Genomic DNA, 23,733 nt, shown 5'->3' with positions numbered 1-23,733 from the left:
GAGATTCAATGAGATGTCGTCGGATTTTATTCAGAGCGGGGAGATAGTGGGAGGGGAGGGATGCGGCTCGAAGAGAGTTGATGCTTCCCGGTGCTGGCTGGCGTTTACCTTACTAACGACACCCAAAAAAATATCGAGGTGGGGTGCGGCCCTGCAGGCTGTGTGGCTTTAGCGGGGCTGTGGCGGTGCATGACTAAACAATCTCCATAAAACAGGAACGGTACAATGTACGTAGATACATATTTCATCGATAGGCTTTTATTCCAAATATTATACTCGCCAAGCAAATAAAACACAAAACAAACAGAATAACGATCATGACCACCACCCCAAAGCATCACAAATCACGAAAACGTTTCCACCCCCTCCCCTCCCAAAACAAATACCCCCTCCAATTTTGTTTGTGTGCCTCAAGTCCCCAGTAAACAACTCGGCAATAAGATACGAACTCAATCATAGGACATTTCTTTATATTCATGTCGTCTGCCTAAGATATTACTTATCCAACTAATTCCTACGTATTATTGACCTATCTCATTGCATCAGCAGCAGAAATTAACATAGGATGATCAAAGACTAAGTCGGATGGGCGGATTCCATACCTTTTCTCTCATTTGTGACAAGAATTGCCCTAACCCAACACTTTGATCTGCTCTATCCTCAATCAACATGGTCTGAGCCCACAGTCTAAGGGCAGGTTCTCCGTCTCCACGAACGACGTAAAGATGTGGAACAGTGATTGACCCAACATGCTTCGATTTGCTATGGTCCCTGCTCTTTGCAATGACATTTCTAACACGCTCGTTGAATTCGGACCCAGGCCCCTCTAGTATGGGAAGAGAGGTCTTGCCAACCTTGACATGTTCGACAGAGGGGAGGCCAAACACGTCCTGAATCAGCTGGGGAACGGCTTGAGGGCCGATCCACAAGAATTGAACCTGAGAGTCATCAATCAAATAACAGCCATACGGAGCCAGACGTTCTGAGGAGAGATTCATCCCTGGTGGAAGGACGATTTCACCAGTCGTAGAGTCTGGGAGACCACAATTATCCGGCATGTCATGAAGGGAGTAAAATTTGGGGTGAATATACTGCATCAAGAGGGGGGCGGGTAACGTTGAAAGGAGACAAAGAGCGGCTGAACGGAGGTCTGAGGGGATTTGAGCAGATTTTCGAAGCCCGACCTAATCGAAAATTAATAACCAACTTCAAAGGAGCCATATACAAGAAAATACCTACATGTTTCATCAACCCCAGAAATAAGACTACGAGTCCCCTCAAATTGGCAGGAAACGACAATGGTGTTGCGGCCCCAACGTGGCTAGAAGTGAGTTCCTTCTTGAAAGTAATCAAGAGCTCTGTCAACTTTGCCTGAAGGGCATCTCTCGCTTGCTCCAATCCACCGCTTAATGCCTTCTCTACTGCTTTGTGGCTGAAATAAGTGGTTATAGCTACTTGGTCCGCCGAGGCGTAGACATCCGCTAGGTTCTGCGTAGTAGGTAGAGCTAAGGTCATGACCCGGATCCTTCGCTCCCCGTTGCAGGTAGTATGAAGTACGGCTGTCTGCATGCAGACAAACTGCTTGCCAAGAGTTTCGTCAATAGCAACCTCAACTACATACCCTTGATCACGGGGGAAAGCGGGAAATGCACAAAGATCCGAGGAGCGGTTGAAAAAGTTTCCATAAAATGTCTGCATTCGCAGACCAGTAGTCGCCCGGACTCTCATGACAGCCTCGAGAGCAATCTCCGCCGACAAATGATCTGAAAATTCTCTCGCAAACTTGATGGCATCCTCGCTTCTAGAAGCATTCCATCCTGGGTAGAACCAGGTTTGCCCACCAGTGTATCTTGGCAGATTGCTCAAGGAAGCAACATCCTGATAGCTGTTTGAAAAGAGGAACATATCGACGGAAACCTGGTTCTTCGAGCACTCCACGGCAAATGACTTATAGAAGCTGTTGCCTGTTTGTAGTAATTGACTTTCTTTGCTTGTTCCAAGAAGCTTCTTGTCCTCTCTGCTCTCAAGTTTTCCAGCTCCCAAATTTGGCAGAGATGCTGTCAAGACAACGATTTTACCGCCAATGGCTGAAATCAACTTGTGACCGGCTTGTAACGCGCTTCCCATTGCGCTTGTCCCATTCTGGGTATTCACAAACATATCTTGCAGCTTGCCCAACAAGCTCTCGATACCCTCTCTACAATCCGCCAAGGGCACAAGCAGATCCCCAGGAATTGGCAAAAACGGTTCTTCCAAATCCGATACAACAAGCATGCTGGGCTCCGAACTGTCTCTAGGAACTGAAAAGTAATGCAATGAGCTATCCACGGCAATGAAACCTAGACGTGTTCGTTTATCTGCATTCGGAATCCTATCAAGACTCTCGAGAATAGTTCTAGCAGCAGTTGCCAAGAGACCACATTGCACTGCACCGTAGCTAACATCGAGGAGGAAAAGATAGACTAAGGGCTGCGGTGGTCGAACCATGTATTCCTGGGGGGCAATAAATTCTACAACACTGTAGTTAAGCTCCGGCCGCTGCCACCGATCCAGATTTTTTTGTGCAGCCTGGTCCCAATCAAAAGCTTGAGGAACATCGTTGGTGAGATTGCACATATTGCATCGCCAACGATGCCCATGGTCCAAGAACGTTGCATATGGGTTGATGTAAGATCTGCAGCGACGACAACGAGAAATGACCGTATCAGACACCAGCGGGATCGGATCCTCGGCATCGTGGAGAGAAGTATAGGGCTGGATAATCAGTGCAAAGGGGAGTTTCGATTTTTTGAGCAAGCCGTGTGTGGTGGGGACGGCGTTTAAGGTAGAGCGCATATATTGCGGAGGACAATTGGCATGGGGTGAAGGTGTCAACGATGCCTAGATTTTATAATTAGCTGGGAGAAAGTGTGGATAAGAACTATTCCATACATTAGGAGGTAGAACGATCTCCGGAGGAGGAAACTCCAATTCAGCGACGTTAAATGGCTGTTGCATCAAGTCAACTGTATAAAGATGGTTGAGCGCCGCAGGCTTTTGAATACCACCTTGTCCTAATCCCATCTGTCCAAATTGCTGTGTTACTCCTCCCATTCCCGGAGCTCCCCCAGGTGGCTCATACCCACCAGCAGCAATATTTCCTGCGCCAACTCCAGAATTACCTTGAGGCATACCGTAACTTGGCTGTGCTCCCATAGAAGGCGTGGGACCTCCCATTGGGGAAAACAACTGTGGTGTTTGATCATGCGCTGGATACCCCCCCATCCCAGCTCCAGCTCCCATGACTCCGCCCTGGGAGCTGGGAGTGCCGGCGGAATTTGCTCCTGCGCCAAACTCATACTGTTCTTCGGCATAACCACGCCTTCTACCACGCCCACCATGGCCACTTGTTGTACCAGAGGGTGGTGGGGGAACAGAACCTCCCTGAGGCGGGGTGGGAACTCCGGTTGGGGGGAGTTGGTATCCCTGGGGTTGTCCGTATTGTTGCTGCTGCTGCGCATATGGGTCAGGCGTCTGGCCGTATTGTTGAGGAGGTGGCGGTGGTGCTTGAGATTGGTATTGTTGATTTGGGTCTCCGTAGTAAGGGCCACTGGGACCTTGGTTCGGGGGAGGTGATGCCATATCTACTCGATTAATTTGACCCGTAGAGACAAATAATTGAAATGGAGCGCGGGGTAGGTAAAATATGAAGGGAAAGGTAGGAGTATCGTGAGGTGGGGGGTTACAATGATGATACTAACAACTCCAGAGGACACCTGTAGGGTTCCAAGGTATCCAATACGATTGATTACCTGAAAAGGGTGATGTGTGAAGAAGCCAGATGGTTTGTGGCGTGGCTGGTGGGGTTGGTGAGGGGCGCCATGTGTGGCACAGTCACTCGGCCATTGCCAAGGTAGCTCGTGGCCTCAATCAAGCTCTTCAAGCCACGTATAGCTTGTTCTTGTCTTGAAGGCTCGTTAGACAAACATATCAATTATGACAAAAGCTTGACCGCCTCTCGATACACTCGCTTTCTGATAATTTGGTTTGTTTTGCAACACCTATTCATAGGCAAGATTCTCATTCACAACTTCTCACTCGGTAACGAATACCCTAGACGATAAATATAAATACATGTACCCGAACTCTTTCTTTGAAGTCCTTTACTTTAATTAAATTAAATGTAGGCCTTCGATGTTACAACGCCTGATCCTAACTGTGATTTATTCCTTTCGAATATCGAGATGTCGGGCAGCTTCATATGGTTCCAGGCCATAAGCCCAAATCTACACCCATATGTACTCATTATCTTCACATACCCTTACCCTTACCTTCTTCCAGATAGCCACTTGTCAGCTGCCAAAAATGCATTCGCCTCCTCTCCAAGAACGCCTTCCCTTTGAAGAACCTTAACCCCAACGACCATCTAGCACCAAAATTGATCAGCCACATGGATTTGAAATGTTTTGTCGAGGGGCTTCTTACCGCATCCCAAACTTTGAAGGCCAACGCAACATCCGCAACAATATCCACAGCCTGTGCGAACATCCTTGGAAGCTTCTCCTTTTGTCTCTGCTTCGCTTCTTCTGTAGTAGGTTCGGGCTCATTTGAAAGCTCGTCTAAATAGGTCTTGACTGCGATACCCAATCCCGCGCTGACTTCATCAATGAATGGAAGTCTAAGTCCCAGCTCCGTCAAATCTCCCCTATCTCTTTCTGCGTCACCATTCATCAAGAGGCTGACCAAAACCATTTCGACCATATTTCTCAGGTTCCTCGTAAGTGTCCTGATGAATGAATTGAAGCCCAAGAGGTTTCTGCTTAGCGGGCCGGTATAACCGATCGACTTGTGATTGATGGGCACGATACTTGCCACTCGTGATATAAGAGTCGTGTGTGTTTTGTCCTCTTCTTTTCGAAATTAGTACCAGGCCCTAAGTATAGGAGGTGGGCAGGTAGCTGTAATAATCGGGGGGAAACAAAAATTTACCTGTACCTCTAGACGGCGCTCCGGACAAGGCAGGTGCAAAGTTGGCTTCTTTGAGAACCTTGAAACGGAGCAATTCCATCCCAATGTAGATTGACTCGTCTAATTCAGGAGTATCAAGCTCAGCCATGGCGGCCTGGAGACCACGGCCCCAGGGGGTTAGTTTGTGCTCTTCGCCATCAATAAAGTCTCGCAACTGGAGCATGCTCCAGAGAGTATTCAGCTTGATTTCATCCTGAGTTTTCAGGAACTGTAGGATAATTAGAAATTTGAATATCTCAAAGAACATTTGTGCATTACCTTGATATCATCTTTCCTTACATCTTCCTTTTTGGTATCGTTCTTTTTCCCATCATCCTTCTTCACGTTTTTGGTAATGGTTTTAGCAGCGAATGTAGGGTCAGTAAGAGAAGTAAGAGCGAAGGAAAGGCCAACAGATTTCTATTTAGATTAGTCATGTGATCTTGATAATCAAAATAGACAGGAGCCCTCAAGGCAATGAAACAACTTACATTGGCCCTTTCCAGCTCTGGTCTCAAAAAACTCTCCTTAACATTCCAATTCTTGGTTGCAAGGTAAGGTGTGGCAACGACATCTTTAGGAACCAATTTCTTCGTTGCTTTCTTATCAAACCAGCAGTGCACAGAGACAGCACTGCTAGTCCACCATCTGTGCAATGGCTGGGCAAGCAAACTCAATGTTTGCAACCGCAACGGATCGAGAGCGTCCAAAAACTTCCTATACTCCTCGGCATCACCATTATCAAATGGCGCAACTATTACGAGTTCCCCGGTGGCCAACATATCTACAACTTGGGGCCCTATAACGCCACGAGAAAGATAGAAGTATAGCTCTTCTGGTAAGCGTTGTCCAATAAACTCATGAACATCACCCGGAGCTTCTTTTGAACGAAGAGGCTCGGCAACTCCATCCTCAGTGAATATTACGTGATGTCTTACGGAAGCTCGTGCTTTTCTGTACTTGTCGATATAACCCGTCGTCCCTGCACCTGCGTTGGTGTTTAATACGGTTGATATATTGCGATACCTCTTTATTAAGTCAATGGAGGTCAAAAATGCATGCGCTGGGGCCACAGCCTGGCCTTCAACCCCCGGAAACGGGCGACATAGGTCTGAGCCAGATAGCAAACAAGCGTCTACAAACATATCGTTCATGAGTGACATATCTTGAAGAAGTCTCTGCCTATTGATCCAAGTAAATGTACTCCCGGGAGTGATATTAATGTGGGTGATGACTTTTTCAACTTCGAACATAAATAGCTCGGAGTTTCCCCAGATAGCGTCGACGAATCCTTGTTTTTGGAGATATTGCATCTATGATCGATTTTAGAGCTGGACTAGCAATTGAGCTCACGCATTATGTTTCATACCTGAGGCCAGGCAGCATAAGGCGCGACCTGGAAATCAACGTCGTTTTCTAATAAAATTCGCTGGAAATAGCGATATATCTCCCATGGTTCTAGGGTGCCTGAGAATATGGTATAGATTAGCTTCAGATCCCAACAGCCATTTTATCACCAGGTTCGGGCGTGGACTAACCTGCTATGCCGAATGCTTCCACAGCTTCATTTGCCAGCCCCCTGTCATAAAGCTCCCATGCTCGAGACCTTTGTGCTAGGCCCTCATCATTCACAGTGAACGGCGCCTCGATAGGTACAGTCTTGAACCCTTTGAAAACGAAAATAGGCTTGATGCCTGCCTTGCGCAAATCATCAATGTCGGCCTCGACGGTGTTTCTCAGATTAAACGGAAACCCCCCTAGAGCTACAACCAACGGTTCTTTTGAGGGTGTGGTGGTAAGAAGCTTTTGGAGATAATGATCGGCCTCGATACCGAGAACAGAATCCTTCAATGCTGAGAGGGGAAGTGTCTCGGATTTACCCTGAGTAACTATCCAGGCATCGAAGCTTTTGACTGAGATTTGCCGGTGTCAGTAACTGGATTATGTGACTAATAAGGGGTTCATTGTCTGCGTACCGGGCATTTCTGAAATTAATCTCAGGCTGTGGTGATATGCAGCTGCGATTCGACTGGTGGAGATTATTTGGAGCAAAGGATGATGGGGATGGGTAAATGAGGGCTGCAGGGAATAAGATATAAGGAGAGTAAGAAGAGAAAGGAATGTCACAAACGGATTATTCTAGACTGTGAGTGATGGGGGAACAATTGGCTTCGAAGTGGTAGATAACTGCTCTATTCGTAAAAGGTGGTGTTTGTTGCACACGCACGAGGGCCAAGACAGAGGACGTGATCCTTGTATCGTGCTCTTGGCTTTTTGCGGGGCAGTAAACAAACTTACTTGGCAGCAACATGTACGGTACTGTACTCGTAGTCTCCTGGCGTTTTTGGACTGGGCCACTATTGCATACACCCAAAATCAGGATCTTGGCGTATTTTTGTATGGTATGCAATATCAGTCGCGTTCAAAAACGTCAGGAAGTTACGAGTAGGTACAATATATGTACGCTAAACGTATCTACATGACCCAGGAAGGTGACTGCACGCCTTTACAGAAAGCTTCCGGTAGTCAACAGCCATACCAGTGTTCAATACATGTAATAATCATATATATGTAATAAATATCATGCATACATGTACCAAAAAATGGTACGTTATTCCCATTAATGCGCTAGTAATGCAGCAAGCATACGGCATTACTACGGTATTCCTTTTGCAATGCGTAAATCCCGTAGTCATACAGTACTGATTTCACCCCGTTTTTTTGTATTGTATTTATACGCTTGTATGTAACTGGGTACCGTATTTCATAGAGCTAGAATGGAATGATGCCAAGCGATTCAATTGTGGCATGATCAACACAAGCATCATGCAAGCTATCGCTTATTTCAACCTCATCCCCAGAGAAACCCATATTCTACCTAGGCCTGTTCCCTAATATCCCAGCTACCTTCATGATGTCAATGCCAATAGTATCTCTTATCTCTCTACAAGACAGCTCAGAATGCGCCTCAAATCTCCTAGAAGCTGCCCAGACATTAGGCTTCGTCTACATCACTTCCGAGGGTAGCAATATCTCCACAGAAAAGATAGATCGCATGTTCCAGTTGGTGCGCTTACCCTCGCATTATGGCTGTTCTTACCTGGTTCATAGCTAATCTTCTCGTTGTCATCCGCTTCAAGTGAGCTATAGTCCAAGAAATTCTTTTCGTCTCCTAGAGAAGAGAAAGAGAAATGTCGAATATCAGCAGACAACAAGGGATGGTCATCGATGCACTCGGAGACTCTTGATCCTCAGAATCAACGAAGAGGGGATTTTAAAGAGTAAGTATATTTCTCTCTAGAGTTCAGCAGAGCGCTTACACTGGTTTAGAGCATTTAACTTTGGTGAGTTTAAGGACGGCAAAGCTCAGCAACCTATGCCCGCGGCTCTGAGTGAGCACGAAGCCGAACTCAGCGAATTCGCAGACCTATGTCATAGCCTTTGTTTAAAGCTTCTCCGCCTCTTTGCTATTGCTCTAAAGGTATATTATCCCTTAGATACTACACGTTCGTTAAGTTCTCGGGTATGATGCAACAGCATCCGACGGTTTAACGAATAAACAATTGCATATATGTTCATAATTCAGTCATTAATAACACTCGCAGATCGATCATTCAGAAGGGGGAGAGGACTGGTTCACATCCCGTCACTCGGACAACGGTCCATCCGGCTCCATTCTTCGCCTCCTGCATTACCCTTCTCTCCCGGCTGATTCCGATTACTCTCCCACACTCGATATTCGTGCAGGTGCACACAGCGACTATGGCTCTGTCACACTATTATTACAACGTGCTGGTGAGCCTGGACTTGAAATCCACCATCCTGTCACCAAAACCTGGAGTCCCGTACCCGTATTAAAAGATGCTATATTGGTGAACATCGGTGATTTACTATCGTATTGGACAGCGGGGTTACTACGATCCACAATTCATAGAGTCACATTCCCTAAAACCCCGGGAGTGGCCCCAAATGATAGATATAGCATTGTGTATTTCTGTCATCCGGAAAACAGTACGTTATTAACGCCGATACCAAGTGAGGTTGTAAAGGGAAGAGGGGACAGGGGGGCGAATGATACAGAAAGGACATTGACGGCAGATGATCATTTGCGGGGAAGGCTAAAGGCTACCTATGGGTGGAAATAATAACCGATGGGTATGTATCTACAAGTATATATACATCTTATATGTACAGTACCAAAAAAAGGGGATGTAACAGGTGCTATAGCAATACGGAATTGTGCAAAACTTCCTAACTATTATACCGTTGCAATACAGACCCTCGCGGCATTCTGATAGATAAGGTACTGGATCCACCCGCATTTTTGGTACAGCACCTGCATACATGTATATATCGAAGTTATAATCCTGAGACCTACGAATTTTGCGGGGACCTCTACACATTCTGTATCTTCACGTTCAAGTGTTTACATTGAATTCCCATCCTAAACACGGCTTCAATGGTTACACGTACACATTGAACATTTAATAAGTAAGTATGTACACAGACGCACCAATTATTCAATGTGTCTTTTAAAGCTTATGATTGACCGAGTTTGATAAACCTTTCCTTTGCTTCCCAGAAAGTTTATCAAGCTTATTAGTTTGAGTCAGTCGAGAAATAATGCCATGGAAGATGGGTGCAAAAGGCATTTTCAGGTTTACTGTGATCTTTGAGTTGGTAAAGTCACATAAGCCCAGCTGTTCTAGCCACATAACTCTCTACTTAGGCAATGGTCTGAAAAACGCTTGTATGTACATAAGTACATGTCTGTATGTAGCAACTTTTCAATACTATTTACACTACAAGACCATGATATAATACCCTCTATTCATCTAAATACCTAAGTACGTGTAGTTGATACAAATCTAAAATCTTTAGCTACAGTAAGAAACATATCAAAGATCCTCAACCAAGATGTTTGACCCCCAACCTGTATATATTCCCACCCATACCCATCTACCCAAAAGACGTATTTGAAAAGAAAAATAATGCAACTCCTTTTTTCTTTTTCTTTCCCTCAGAAACTCCCACCCCATTTTTATTCCCCAACTATCTAATATCCAAAATAATAGTCAACCTTGATTATAGGACTTTTACTTTAGTCAACAACCACATTATCTAAGAACCATCTATTCTCAATACTCCTCATCCATTTATTCGTTTGCTCCGCAAGAGTAAGTGTCAGGATGGTGTGCGGCAATATTCTTGCGAGGTGTGCAAAATATCCTTTATAAATCGCTAGCACCCCCTCCGTCTTAATGGTTTTCTTTACACAATCCCAGATGCCAGAGTAGAGATTCCCGGTTTGGTTATACATGCGGGACATAACCGTGTCTGTCAAAAAGAAAGCTGTTAGAATCACCCATGTCCCACTAAACTTTCATGGAGAGTAACATACCCGGTGGGTGCATAACACAGCAGACCACGAACCCACTCACCGCACTACTCGCCAGGTGTAGTCCCACGCCATCTTTAACGCCCGTCCACTGCTCAATTCTTCGCTTCGCGAAGAAGTATGTGGGCAACTGCACACTGCTTCCGAACCCAGTACGTACCATCGCAGCTCCTACGCCGCGGTAAAGACCTTTTATTCCCTCTGCTGCATGGATTTGGCGGAATCCATCAATTGCGCCTTTATATTTATGTTGAGTGCCTACTGGGAGGAATGGCGAGTGTGATTGCAAGCGGGTCTTGACAAGGAAGAAGGGAGAACCGATGGCGGCGCCGAGGATCCCGGAGGATGCTCCGCTAAAGACATTGATGCCGAAAGATTGCTTTGCAGCATCATCGTACACAAGGGATGTGAGGGTTGTACGGATTGGTTCGTAGAACCCCAGGCGACAGCCGTTCAGCATAGTTTGGTAGCAGTACTGGATAACATCATTAATGCCTTCTCTTATATGATTACAATTATAAGACTTTAGCTAAGAGTAGCTTATTCGGAACTTGGTTGCGATTGCCCAAATGCTTTTGTGACGGTATCGGAAATGGGGTGGGGTAGAGGAAATCATACAGCAGCGCCCAAACCAGCCATTAAGCCCCTGATACCCTCATTTCGCAAAATAACAGCAACTCCTTGGAAAACACCGGTATAGACCCTTTTTGTCTGGGATTTCGCCGAGAGCTCTCCCTGCAATTGCAGCCTACACTTTTTGTATCAGTAACAGTTTTGCCATAGGAGGCGGAAGAGAACTTACCTCGTCTTCACAGTTTCAAATCCATGTGTCACTGTTACGGCACCGCAAGCAGCGATTCCGCCAGACAAAAACCCGCCGAGAGTTGTGGACATCCCTCGTACACTTGTGGATTGACTACCGTGAAGGCCCGCAATGACAATTGGGGTTGAGCGACGATAGAGAAAGGTTGTTTAGATTTTCCGAGAGAAAAAAAGATGGACTAGTAATTGCAACCAAGTAGCCAAGACCTGATCAAGATCATGCATGCAGGGACATAGAAGAGAAAAATAGACTGGTACAAATAGAGTGGCCGACGACAGCCAAAGATCTACGATACCTAAGGTGAAGAAGAATTTACATCCATTCTTATTCAGCTATACAGCTCAGCAATTTAAAGGACACTTTTACATTAGAAATCTTACCCGGGGCTAGAGCTAGGGACAATCCCGAAGAACTCAGTGAAGAGCTACAAAATCATTACTCATCCCGGTGCTACTAAGTGATGCCACATGTGACTATATTACAAACGCCAGAAACAATATCTGCATGGTGCTACTAGAGTAATGTAGAGTACATGTAGGTAAGTACATGTACCTACATACGTACCACAAGACCAACATATAAATCAGAACGAGTCTCTAACGTACAGTATCAATTATAATTTAAACCGAATACCTAGTCATGAAGGCCCAAGATGCATGTAGTACAATATATTATGTAGATAGAGTACTTGTATTGCTTGGGGAATACATGTACATACAGCAAAAGCTTGCTATAACGGTACGCTCGGGACCGGGATTTGGTACCGTTATAGAGAGATTACCCTTATATAAGAGGTGATTGTGCTGAAATCCGGGGATTACCCTTATAGAAGGTACTGTTATAGAAAGCTTTCGCTGTACCTACATGTAGCGTCCTACGTGTATGTAAGCGTATGCATCGGTGTAAGCTACATGTCTAGAGTATCCCCTTCTCCGTATTTGCCAAGGCCGGTAGATGATACTTTATCTGAGCCAGGGGTTAGGGCTGAAGTAACGCGACTTCCTCAAAGTCAACTGCAGAGCCTCTCTCAACTATCACGAATCTGCTCAAACAATACCCATTGCCACTCTTGACCAAACTTTGGTGAGTGATAATTTTTAAAAATCTTGCTATTCACAACCCCCCAACCCCCCCCCCCCCCCCCAAACGTTCAGTCATAAGTACTTTATCTAACACAATTCGAAAGTCCAATACCATAGATTCAGATATCCCGATAGATCCAAGTTCCCCGCCGGTCTCAGGAAGAGCCTTGAAAAGCAGCCAAAGGGGGAGTAGAAGGATTGGTATAAGCGGAAGAAAATGACCACCAATACGGCAACCCCAGGCACTAGACACCCTGAAACGGTCAAGCTCCAGGAAACAATTCACCGTTACCGGCCCTCTAAAGCATTTTCCAACTTTGCAAAAGGCGCAGAAGTAACATCCCTCGATTTCGATGATACTGGTGAATTCTGCATAGCAGCTGGTGATGATGAAACCCTCCAACTATACGACTGTAAACTTGGGAAACACAACAAAACGCTCTACAGCAAAAAGTATGGATGTCATCTTGCAAGGTTCACACACACGCAGAGTAATGTAATTTATGCTTCGACCAAAGAAAACGGTACAACTCCCCATCCTTCCTGGTCTGTATGTCCGCTGAAAGGTATGTAGCTGCAAAACAGAGCTGATCACGGGCCCTCCATGGGTACAGACACGATTCGCTACCTCTCCCTTCATGATAACACATTCATCCGTTACTTTAAAGGCCACAAACGGCTTGTGACATCGCTAGAGGTCTCCCCAGTAGACGATCAATTTATATCTTGCTCCCTCGATGACACTGTCCGAGTGTGGGATCTTCGGACCCCCAACTGTAACGGTCTTCTCAATATCTTGTCCCCATCACTTGCTGCATTCGATCCTTCCGGTATCATCTTTGCCGTTGCTTCTCACGCATCAAGCTCTATCTTGTTGTATGATTTGCGCAACTATGACAAGCAGCCTTTCACAACCTTCACCCTAACGGACGACACATTCCTCCATGCCTATTCATACCCAGCTCGTATGCCTGCATGGTCGAAGCTCGAGTTCAGTAATGATGGAAAACATATGTTGGTTGGAACTCGGGGACATGCCCACTATGTTATTGATTCGTTTGCGGAGAATACCTCGCAGTTTCTATATAGGACTAAACGGCCAAATGGGCCCACAAATCCGAAAAAGATTGAGACTTCGGGTGATGTCTGTTTGACGCCTGATGCGAGGTACATAGTTGGAGGGCAAGGCGAGAAGGGAGTCGTGGTTTGGGATACTTGGGTACAGCCAGATGACAAAAAAACACTAAAGCCATTTGTGGAATTGGCAGAAAATAGTAAAGTTATGGCAAGTGTGGTTGCTTTCAATCCGAAAATGAACCTATTTGCAACGGCGCATAAGGATGTGGTAAGTCTTTCTGTCCATATTCTTTCTTCTCTCGCTGTGAAAGGGCCAGTGAGATGGAATTATGATGCTCGGAATCTTGATACCATATATCGAGATCTGGCAATGATTCTCGGCACCCTTTACACTCCTACCTGTCTTTCTTCCACCCACTCTTCTCCACGGAGCAATACTATGAAAGAAAGAACTTAGAGTCTTCTTGTTTTTGGACAAAGATACGTCTATCAAACAGTCGGGCCTTATTCTTTCTCTAGTAGTGGCAGAATCATCCTCTTTAACCGTGGTCACTTGCTAACCTCATATATCCAGACATTCTGGCTCCCGGAACAGCATGCCCCAGATGCGCCAGCCTCCGAGACGCCGGTGGCAGCAAGATAGGGGGATGGGGATGTTTCATCGTCATATCAATCAAGTGGGCTTTTCTTGGTTTGCTTTTGTTTTATTTATCTTTCCTTTTCGTCTCCTCCATGATGGGTCCATTCATTAATGTAATAATACTTTTATCCTGAGGAGTTAATTTCCGTTACTGCTTGGGACTCTTCTACTAGAGCTCACGCAATCCGGTTATTACTTACTTTTCCAGACAAAGCGGTGCTGAGAAAGAAAAAAAGGGGGAAAGTGATTCGAACTGATGATTAAATCGAGGAAAACTGAAAGAAGTCATCCGCGATGTCCCCGATCTTTACGAATTAAGCCATGTGATGGTAAATCTAGTCTAGTATCAATTACTTACTCCATCCAAATCAAGGGCGATTCTATCAAGTTCAGAGATAAAAGAAACAGAATATACTCGTGCTGTACTTCCCTACTGCCATAGGGTAGGGCAAATGTATGCCTAGGTAGAGTATAATACATGTGGAGTACTTACCTGTACCTCTCCCCAAGAGCTCCTCCAAAGGACCCAACTAGAGTACCCCCTAATGCGGGTAACCAAGAAAGAAAGTTAGACATGCCAACCAGGTGCTTGCATTCAACAATCCAAACCCTGACTTCGTACATACATTTCTTCTTCCTCTACTGGGCATCCGACCTTTCGGGACAAGTACCCAGGCACCGATGCAATGTCAAGTCAATCAACACCAAGAGGTGGGCCCATGTCGAGCCCTATCTAACTCGAGCCACTGCGAACATCCACAAAGTCCAAAGCCAAAGCCGTATCCAACCACAGGATATTGCTACGACCAGCTAAAAACTCAACCGAAATTGAAAATGAAAATGAAATATTGCGAAAGGAAACCCAATACCAACGTGGCTACGCTAAATGGAAAAAAAAATTACATGAGGAAAAAAAAGAAACAAAATGTACACCGAAAAAAAAATATCAAACAGGCTGGGGAAAAAAATCCTCAAAGTTGGTATGCAACGTTCAAGAGATGCGTGATCGCAGGCGTCAACTCCTGTGCTTATTGGAAAAGGCTCGTCACGTCTTTCCGCGTCATGCACGACAACACTTCCCCGGACCCCATTCCGCCGGTGGGGAAGGATTAAAGTCGCAAAAGCAAAACATCAAAAAAGTAAACCTCAGTGTTCATTCCGGAACTCGTGAGCGAATCAGGTGACAACAACGTGAGAGAAAAATAGAGAAAACCCTGGAGCCCAAAGAGAAAAAGAAATATGGCACATAATTAGTTGGGCATAGCTCAGAGGCACAGGTTGGCCAGAGTAGAAATGATTTACAATGTAGGTCGAACGCCTGGGTTTTTCTTTTCACAGCATTGAGTTGCATCTGTGAGTTTCGTCGTGACCTGGTTAGCGGCAAATATAAATATAGGAGGAGCGAGATGGTGGAAAGGGATCGCGAGATGAGAGAAACGGTATGGTAAGTAAAAAAAAAAGAAATTGTGTTTCCGGAAAATAACTCACTTGACGCAAAGAAGCTTGTGTTCCCCCTTCTTCGATTGTTTCGCTCTGAATGAGGTTCCCCCGCATCTATGTTCCGCCAGTCAGTCAAAGAACGGTACACGCTGCCGGTGGCTGGAGAAGTGCTATAATTTTGTGTTTATTGAACTCGGGGTTTCAAAATTAAACATACCTTTTGCACCTCACAGTTTCATTTTCACTCTCTTCACCTTCATCGCTACTGAAGACTTCTTCGTCAGATTCATCTGAGTCAACCGCGCTCAATCTATGTCTGCTACTTCCGGCTGAAGCCCTAGTCATAGGCATCCCCGAGTTTCGGTCCTGATTCGCTCCTTGGCCCCTCAATCCATTGCCAGTCTGATTCTGCACAGTACTTCTTGGTCGTTCCACATCAGGTAAAACTTTGCCATCTGCACTTGAAGGAATACCATGCCCACGGTTTGTACCGCTGGCCACGGTGTATGCATTGTGGCCATTATGTATTGGACCATCTACCCCAATCGAGGTTGCTCTTGACGCTCTCGAACGAACACTTCCAGACCTCATAAACCGGTTTGAGGTGCTACCAGACCCAATCGACATTGCCCCCATCGATTTCCTTGGAGAAACACTTCTGTTTGATGATCCGTCCAAACCAAGGCTGTTCCTGTGACCGCGAATTGAGCCTTCGAGACTACCGTTAGATGCAATGCTTTGTCGCCACGATTGGATTCGATCTGAGCCGTGGTGAGAATGTGATGAATTTCTCCTCCCATGACCATTAAATAGGCTATCTCCAATCTTTTTCGAAAGGGTTGATGCAGTATCAAAACTATCACTCTTGCGCTTGTTAAATGCGCAATCCTGTCGAAATACTTTTATACGACCAGTGTAGTCTGCGGTGACTATAATATTCCCATCGGGATGTGTTGACCTTTGTAAATACGCCGGAGACTCCTCAGGAGGCTTGGGAATATTGAGGACAGAGCTATCTTCTGATTTATGATCCGCCAATGATTCGGGGTGCTTTTTCGACGATATCGAGTCAGAACCTCGACTAACAAGAGTTACTGGTGGTGGATTGCACAAATCATATAGAGGATCTCCGGAACCTCCCAGCAGCTGCCGAGTCGCTGTTGGTGCCATGATCGCAACCGTAACAATTGCAGGATGGGCTGCAGAGACATTAGGCCAGTGCTATATGATGACTATTGCTATGGAAGAGATTTTACCCTCAAAATGTTCAGCAGGCCTTTTGTCCTTTCTCTCTGCCTCCCCTGACCCAACGTTCCATATGTAGACCCTCCTATCTTCACTGCCGCTGATGACGTATTGGGCATCATCGCTGAATGTGGCGTGGATTTGACTGCACGTATTCTCGTTGCCCTTAAATTTCACTTCAAGGCTTTTGTCTCTAGCATTGTACATACGCACCCTTGAATCATTGCTGGTGATCAAAATTTTAACTTCGCCATTTGGATCATTTGGCGGGAATGTGATGGTTTCGATCCCGGTAATCTTACTCCCTTTTGCGTTCTTTCCATGAGATGATCTTACGTGAACTTGAGTGTGATATCTCAATCCCTCGGTTTCATAAAAAAGGCACAACCCGCTCAGACAGCCCGCAATTGCCATTCTCCCATCTGGGGTAAATGCTACTGCAGTTATTAAGTCGGGAAGCTCGTTCCAAAATGCCACGCTTTTATCAGGTATGCTCCAAAGTCTCAACTTAGAATCAAGCGACCCAGCCAGAAAAAAACGGTCATCTCGAGGATGAAAGCAAATGGCGGTGACAAAATCACTGTGCTGAAAGCAGCAAAGACATTCCTTTCTAGAGACGTGCCATAGCCGTACAGTCTTATCCATTGAAGATGAAAGCAAGAAATTGTTCTGTAAAATGTTAGTCAAATAACACAGCATGTACACCCTGTGATACCAGGGACTTTTGCTTCAAAGTCACCGACCTTACTCCAACTTAGATCCAATACATCTGCCGTATGACCAGTATATTCATGGATAGGCTCCGAGCGAAATACAGGAGCGTTCAACCGAACTCCCCTTCCGCCAGAGTAGATCCCCCCTGACCCAGCTTCTTCCTCTTTTTCGTGCATTTCCCGCTCCTCTTTGGTACTGATAACTTGCCATACCCGTACAATCTTATCCTGCCCGCCCGCTGCTATATAACGGCCATCTTTGCTCCATTTCATAGCCCATATAGCTCCACTCTTATGTGCTGGGATGTTACTAAGTGACGCCGTCGATAAATTGAACTTACTAGCATTGGGCGACTTTGGATGCTCCTCATGTTTTCGGTAAAGCTCTTGAGCAAGAAATGTTTGATCAAACTCACGCTTGTGTTTGTTTTGTGAACGAACCTTAAAAACAAATATTTTAGCTCCCAGAACCTTCACACCGGATTTAATGTATAACTTACCCTTATATATTTCGGAGGCGCCGGGAACTGAGGTGTAAATCCATGTCCGCCAATTGGCTCAGAGAAAACATGAGCATCCATCCCCTCCGTCCTCATGTCAACCTCAAATCCATCTTCATTCTGAGGCGCGTCCCCACCCTTTTTCTTCCCACCCATTATCCGGCTAAGGAAAGAAACGCCCTTTCTACAAACTCAATTTAGACCCTCATGTCCTACAAAATCTCGGAGAGGGTGAGATATACGAACTTCTTCTGGGGTTGTGTATCCATATGCCTAATCGTGTCCGAAGGATTCCTCTCAGGAATAGCCCCCATCACACCCTCATTTTGCGCATCATCATTGCTATCCTTCCGCGCCTTCTGTCGAATCGTATTCTCGGTTCCTGTACGACGGAGGATCTGCATTGTCAATGGGTCCGCAAGTGTTGTACCTTCACGCATGGGCACCCCTTTCCTTCTCGCAGTACTGGTCGTGGGAGACTGAAGCCTTTCAGTGTCGAGTGCTAAAGTTGAATTTGAAAATCTGGACTGTGATCCATTCGAGAATGCCGTGGATCCGCCAGCAGTCGTGGGGACTAGGAACCAATCCCACTCCGTCAGCGTTCCAGCGCCCAGCTAGCCCAGCCTTCCTTTGATTCCTTACCATCATTACCTGATGTTGTCGGGCGGCCGTTCTCAGAACCAATGTCGTTCACGATAGTTCTTGGAGCACTCGGGGAGGGCGAGACAGGAACTCCAGATTTTGATATCTTAATCGAAGGAAGTATCGAGGGTAGAATTGAAGTTGTCATTGCGGTCATTAATTTGGCATGTGGAATTGTTGGTTGCAGCACAGACTTGAATCGTACACAGATCACAGATCACTGTATAATCGTTCCTTATCTGTTTCACGCTGCAATAATGACGATCAAAAGTAGGTACTGGAGAAACAAAAGGTGGCTTAAAAGTTTAAAGTACAGCTGAAACTGCCCTTAAATTTCACTTCGTAAGGCAAATATCTAGATAGTAAGTATGACGTTGATGTAAGGTACTTCGCAAGCAAGCAAGCAGGTATCGCAAAGCAGGAACCCGGTGAAGACCAGATAATACCTAGCTGGCAGGGAGCGATTCATCCGATGAGAGATCTCTGAATGCCATGTCTTGCAGCCACCGTGGCTATTCAACACGGTTAATGGTATGTTCACTGTTACATCACATCATCGGTTGCCGGGCACGGACGGTCAACGTTTCCGGTTCCGGACAGGGTATATACCTACATGTAGGCACTTGCTTCCACAAGAGCTTGTAGTAGTAGAGACGTTTCGCAACCAGACTTTGAATTAAATATGGGATGGGATGTGATTGGAGAATGAAGGCCTAAGTGGGGCAGAGTTACTGGAAATCTTCCTGATTGAGATCAAAACACTCCCAAAGCCCGTTAATCGAAACTTAGAGCTCGTTGCTTTGAGCTATGGAAAGAAAAAAGGACAAGTGAGAGTTCGATTAACGGCTTTGTGGAGTCAAAGGTGTCCTTCTTTGGGGAAAAATCTTTGGGAATCCGTCGTGTCAACCAATCATGAGTCTGGTCGCGAGCCGAATTTAATATTTTCTTGCGAAACCTCTCTAATGAGCATTTTGCATCTTGCAAGAGGGAAGGAAAGATAAGAGCAACTGGCGGCATTTTTGAAAATGATGCTTCATTGTCGCACAAGGTCACACCTCACTAGAGCATTATCTAGACAAATCTGCCAAGTAGAGTACCGCAGTATTTGAGAAAATTCGTCAGCAGGGGTATTCTCTACAAAAACTTGCATATTGACTTCCAAATACTGCCTCTGGTTGGCTTATACCCCTGCTGAGGCGCAACGAATATTCTCAAATACAGCGGTACCTCATCGTCATCCGGCAAAAGTCCCCAGACTAACCCTATCTCCCGCAAATGCAGTTTGAGTCTGCCCAGAGCCAGATGATCCAGTGATAGGCCACTAGCAGTGCTAGTGGCAGTGACGGTCCAACGGATTCGATAGTTCGGTTGTGATCCAGTCGCACCGCTTTGCGCGCAGCTTTGCATCGTAAATCGGCCAAGACTTGATAGTACCTGCTACATGTATGTATGTATATACACTACAATCCTCGGACTGATACTTGTTTTGGAACTGCTCAAAAAGCTATCTACATGTAATACCTACATGTAGGGTATGTATCTTTTGGATACCTAGAGTAGGTACATGTATCGTTATGGGCTGGAATTGATGGTATCACTCGCGATCATCTTCATAAAATAATGATTAGCGATGTCAAGGGCGTTTAGAAATCATAAATAAGTCCCCACTCAAGTATCTACAACTATAAAAACAAGTTTGGGCATACGACCTCGACCAATCCGTAACTCATCTATACATGACAAACATGACAAGCAGAAAGGTTTCGTGCACCACATATCACTCGGATAAACACTTTCGCCAAGCCTTCTTGCTGCATACATTGGCTAACAAGACGTGAGACTCCTACTGTCGTTCACGGTGTGCCAGCGGACAGGGAGTTTGTGCCAATGAGAAAGAGCTTAGCCGTCCTATGTATCTCCTCTTTTTGGTTTAATCCCTAAGAATCCAGTGTCCGTCACAAGTTAACCAGTGAACGTCGACAATGTTTTCAAGTAGCGACGGGGGATCATAGAAAATTAGCTTGCCGAGCCTTAATGTTATCAAGCCGTCAAAATGTGCAGCACTAGTTGTGTTTGCCGTGCACAGCGGTGAGAACAGTGGGCAAGTGGACATCAGTGCAAATGTGTATCATCGACAGCAAGGATCCAAAACCCGGAAAGGTTGCTTGTCATAAATAGTTTAGACTGGATACACCACATTTAAGATACAGTAGATCTACATAGGGTTTGTTGTCTGCTGAAGAATGAACCGTTGCGATTTGGGCTGATGTCGGTATGGGTGTCAGTGTGGAGCTCGTAGCGAGTTAGAATTTCTAACCATAAGGCTATTTGACATCCTGAAGTGGGAGGTGGTTTGTTCATATTTGTTGGGATTCCTTCAGTAGAGTATTTACTCCGAAATTGGATCTTGGTAGCCCTGATACTTCCTATTCCTACTATAGAGATACATAGACCAGATAAAGCGATGCATCATGATTTTTTGATTCATGATACTGCAGCTGAGTTGAAGCATTAAGTGTCAATGACAGGATGTAGGTGCAAATTCTGCTCCGCTTTCCAAGAGTCCCTAGATGTCCACGGAGATGGTTCACCATTATCCTTTGCATCATTGGTAATTCCATTAAAGAGTTTCTTATTTTTCCTGCGTGTCTCAAGTTGATTCCAAATTAGACACCGTGGAACTCAATAAAGCAAACGGTACAAGATTACTACTTCTGGACACCTCCTCGAGCACATATGTAGGGCCTACATCATTGCCTGCTCGTGCCCTGCAGTATGTAAACTGTATCATTCGATATCCCTTCCACCGGGGATGGCCATTTGATCAAAGCTCACGCCGTACTCTATGGCCTGCCTACCTACTCTACCTACCCAGCTAGGTAGAATTCGCTCTGCGGGTAAAAAGCAAAATGTATCATAATACTTAGAGTACCTATTCGTGCATACAGTAATCTACTCGCAGCAGATAACAAGTACCCGAAAATGCACGTCCTAATCTGCAATTTCCATTGGAGTAGAAGTCAAAAATACACCAAAAACTTGCAGCTGCATATTCGGGTACTTCATGCCCGTCGCGAGTACTCTACTACCTACTCTAAACCATGGTCATAGGTGTTCTCCATATTTCTAGATATAGTACTACCACTTTTTAGAGCCGATCTTTGCCATGTTCGGCAGTTCGTTAGAGTACCTTGTTCGCTTGCCCCGCCGCTAATCTTGAGCGCCAGAATTCGGATGAACCGAGATGCTCTTCGCATATCGACTCTAAAGTACAAGCCAACCTGACATCTGTTTAAAGTTATTGTAGGTCTGGGCCCTGGTACCTACCATCGAATAAGTACCATCATGTGGGTAAAAATTTGTTTCGCTTTGTCGACATATGTACATACCTAGGTACCTACTTAGAAGGCAAAACAGAAAGTGCTGCAGGAACCCCAGAATTGAACATATCTGATATTGAAAATCCAGCACCCTTACCACGCGAGCGAGCGGCCGCTCGATCACGCTGAATCTAATGATCAGAACCCGAAATATCGTGGCATCCAACCTATGATTGCCTTGCGATGTCTCTGTCCTACCTGCCGCGTCTCCACACTCAAATATATGAGTACAGTAGCCAACAGCTGTCCCCCCAGTCAAGAGATGCACGTACCGCAGTTACAGGAGTCGCGCCATTCAATGACCCTCGTTATATATATTTTATTTTTCTAGGTTGCATTGCAATGCAAAGTTGTGGAGGTTTTGTAGAGTATTCTGGAGTACCTATGTAGGTACTCCACTCCTCAACTACTGCTTGACCCATTCGACTATGATGGACTCGAGACCTGAAAATCAACCCCTCTCCCTCTAAGCAAGTGCTCCTCCGCCCCTCAATTCTGAGCTTGGTGGAACCCAAAAAGCAAATCCTCTGCAGTCCTTAATTCCCAGGTCAGAAATCGTCGCTCAGAAGCCTTATGTTTTTCCTTTTTGGGAGCGTAATGCACATCCCACAACTTGGTGGACCTTTTTCTTTCCTGTATCCATACCGAACCGTAAAAAAAAAAAAAAAAAAAAAGAACTCACCTACTCCAGAGCACGGATGCTAGTTGTCTCAGATTTCTATGCAGGCTGTGAATAAGCGCGAATGCCGACCAAAATTTTTTGGGCCAACGAGGACAGGGTACCAAGGGGCTTGGGGGCGATTCTCGGAGGACACAGACACCCTGGGAAATGTGGGCACACGACCCCCCTCTTCTCTTACCCGTGTTCTGAAAGCTACTCTCGACATGTGTAGGAGATCTTTGGGCACTTGAGGACCCTAAGAGTACGTGAGGCTGCCGTGGGTTGAACTTGCCGCGACCTGTGTGCCTTTTCTTGTCCTGCACGCAACCTTCCCCACACGCCTTGGACAGCTAGCTATCAACCATCATCAATCAAGCTTTATTATATCTGCTATTCGTACAGACAAGGAGCAGCAGTACTGGAGACTGGGGTTATCTTTTCTGACTTGAATGTGATAAAGAGAAAAAGAGAGATAGACAGAGAGACAGACAGAGAGAGAAAGAGAGAGAGAAGAGAATCATCAACAATCAACATCACTGTAATGGAGCAATCATCATCCCATACTGATCGCGAGGCTTCTTCACCACATCCACAATCACTAAAAACAGAATCACCACTATCATCAACGATCCCCAAAACAGAAACACCATATCCCTTTATTACCTTTACCTCAGTGCCCGTTCCACCAGTCGCATTCTCCTTCCCACTTCCTCCAATCATTACGGCGCGGGCACCGTATTCATGGTCAGGTTTAACGCCGTCTTCAACGTATCCTCGAAAACGAGCTCGTCCGCTTGCCGATGTCGATGGCATCGACAAAGACTGTCGTGACTACAACAAGAAGCGGCGGCTACGGTTAAAATTAATCACCTCCCGTTTGAGCGAGCCATTTGCCATTCCCCCGACAAACATTCTCGATCGGGGAAACTGTTCTCGGGTAGCATTATGGGCGAAAACTCGGGCCGTTTCAAGGCATGTTCTGCGAAAGGCAGCGATTCTGAATAAAATAAAACGAGATGCGATGGCTGCGAGAGCGGCACAGGAACGACAGGTTGAAATCGCCAGACAACAGTACAGGTACAATAGAAAACTTCTTCCAAACCCCCTGCTTGAAAAACCCATCATGAACTTGATATATTCTTTGAT

The 23,733-nt window shown here is 45.6% G+C and overlaps 6 protein-coding genes across 6 annotated transcripts; 2 read left to right on the top strand and 4 right to left on the bottom strand.

Annotated features, from left to right (window-relative positions):
* Window positions 1-514: 514 nt before the first annotated feature.
* Window positions 515-3,621, bottom strand: H6S33_008322 (uncharacterized protein; the record flags this gene model as incomplete). Its single annotated transcript, XM_044839952.1, has 4 exons — window positions 515-529; window positions 603-1,184; window positions 1,240-2,880; window positions 2,932-3,621. 4 exons carry the CDS (start codon window positions 3,619-3,621, stop codon window positions 515-517), a joined length of 2,928 nt encoding a protein of 975 aa, XP_044687867.1.
* A 535-nt stretch (window positions 3,622-4,156) lies between these two features.
* On the bottom strand, window positions 4,157-6,969 carry H6S33_008321 (uncharacterized protein; the record flags this gene model as incomplete). Its single annotated transcript, XM_044839951.1, has 9 exons — window positions 4,157-4,265; window positions 4,311-4,405; window positions 4,465-4,889; window positions 4,969-5,215; window positions 5,266-5,406; window positions 5,478-6,299; window positions 6,356-6,453; window positions 6,525-6,899; window positions 6,963-6,969. 9 exons carry the CDS (start codon window positions 6,967-6,969, stop codon window positions 4,157-4,159), a joined length of 2,319 nt encoding a protein of 772 aa, XP_044687866.1.
* A 928-nt stretch (window positions 6,970-7,897) lies between these two features.
* On the top strand, window positions 7,898-9,131 carry H6S33_008320 (uncharacterized protein; the record flags this gene model as incomplete). The annotated part of the gene is made up of 4 exons (XM_044839950.1): window positions 7,898-8,053; window positions 8,137-8,267; window positions 8,317-8,467; window positions 8,592-9,131. The coding sequence occupies 4 exons, from the start codon at window positions 7,898-7,900 to the stop codon at window positions 9,129-9,131; spliced, it is 978 nt and encodes a 325-aa protein (XP_044687865.1).
* Window positions 9,132-10,087: 956 nt separating this feature from the next.
* H6S33_008319 (uncharacterized protein) lies at window positions 10,088-11,278 on the bottom strand (the record flags this gene model as incomplete). Its single annotated transcript, XM_044839949.1, has 4 exons — window positions 10,088-10,323; window positions 10,388-10,859; window positions 11,003-11,132; window positions 11,187-11,278. 4 exons carry the CDS (start codon window positions 11,276-11,278, stop codon window positions 10,088-10,090), a joined length of 930 nt encoding a protein of 309 aa, XP_044687864.1.
* Window positions 11,279-12,506: 1,228 nt separating this feature from the next.
* Window positions 12,507-14,009, top strand: H6S33_008318 (uncharacterized protein; the record flags this gene model as incomplete). Its single annotated transcript, XM_044839947.1, has 3 exons — window positions 12,507-12,785; window positions 12,864-13,634; window positions 13,941-14,009. 3 exons carry the CDS (start codon window positions 12,507-12,509, stop codon window positions 14,007-14,009), a joined length of 1,119 nt encoding a protein of 372 aa, XP_044687863.1.
* A 1,481-nt stretch (window positions 14,010-15,490) lies between these two features.
* Window positions 15,491-18,694, bottom strand: H6S33_008317 (uncharacterized protein; the record flags this gene model as incomplete). The annotated part of the gene is made up of 7 exons (XM_044839946.1): window positions 15,491-15,560; window positions 15,664-16,645; window positions 16,703-17,360; window positions 17,414-17,845; window positions 17,905-18,088; window positions 18,151-18,478; window positions 18,547-18,694. The coding sequence occupies 7 exons, from the start codon at window positions 18,692-18,694 to the stop codon at window positions 15,491-15,493; spliced, it is 2,802 nt and encodes a 933-aa protein (XP_044687862.1).
* Between the last annotated feature and the right edge of the window lie 5,039 nt (window positions 18,695-23,733).

Source organism: Morchella sextelata, assembly GCF_020137385.1.
Source record: "Morchella sextelata strain SCLS chromosome Unknown scls_26, whole genome shotgun sequence".
NCBI lineage: Eukaryota > Fungi > Ascomycota > Pezizomycetes > Pezizales > Morchellaceae > Morchella > Morchella sextelata.
This window is presented reverse-complemented; position numbering and strand designations above follow the sequence as displayed.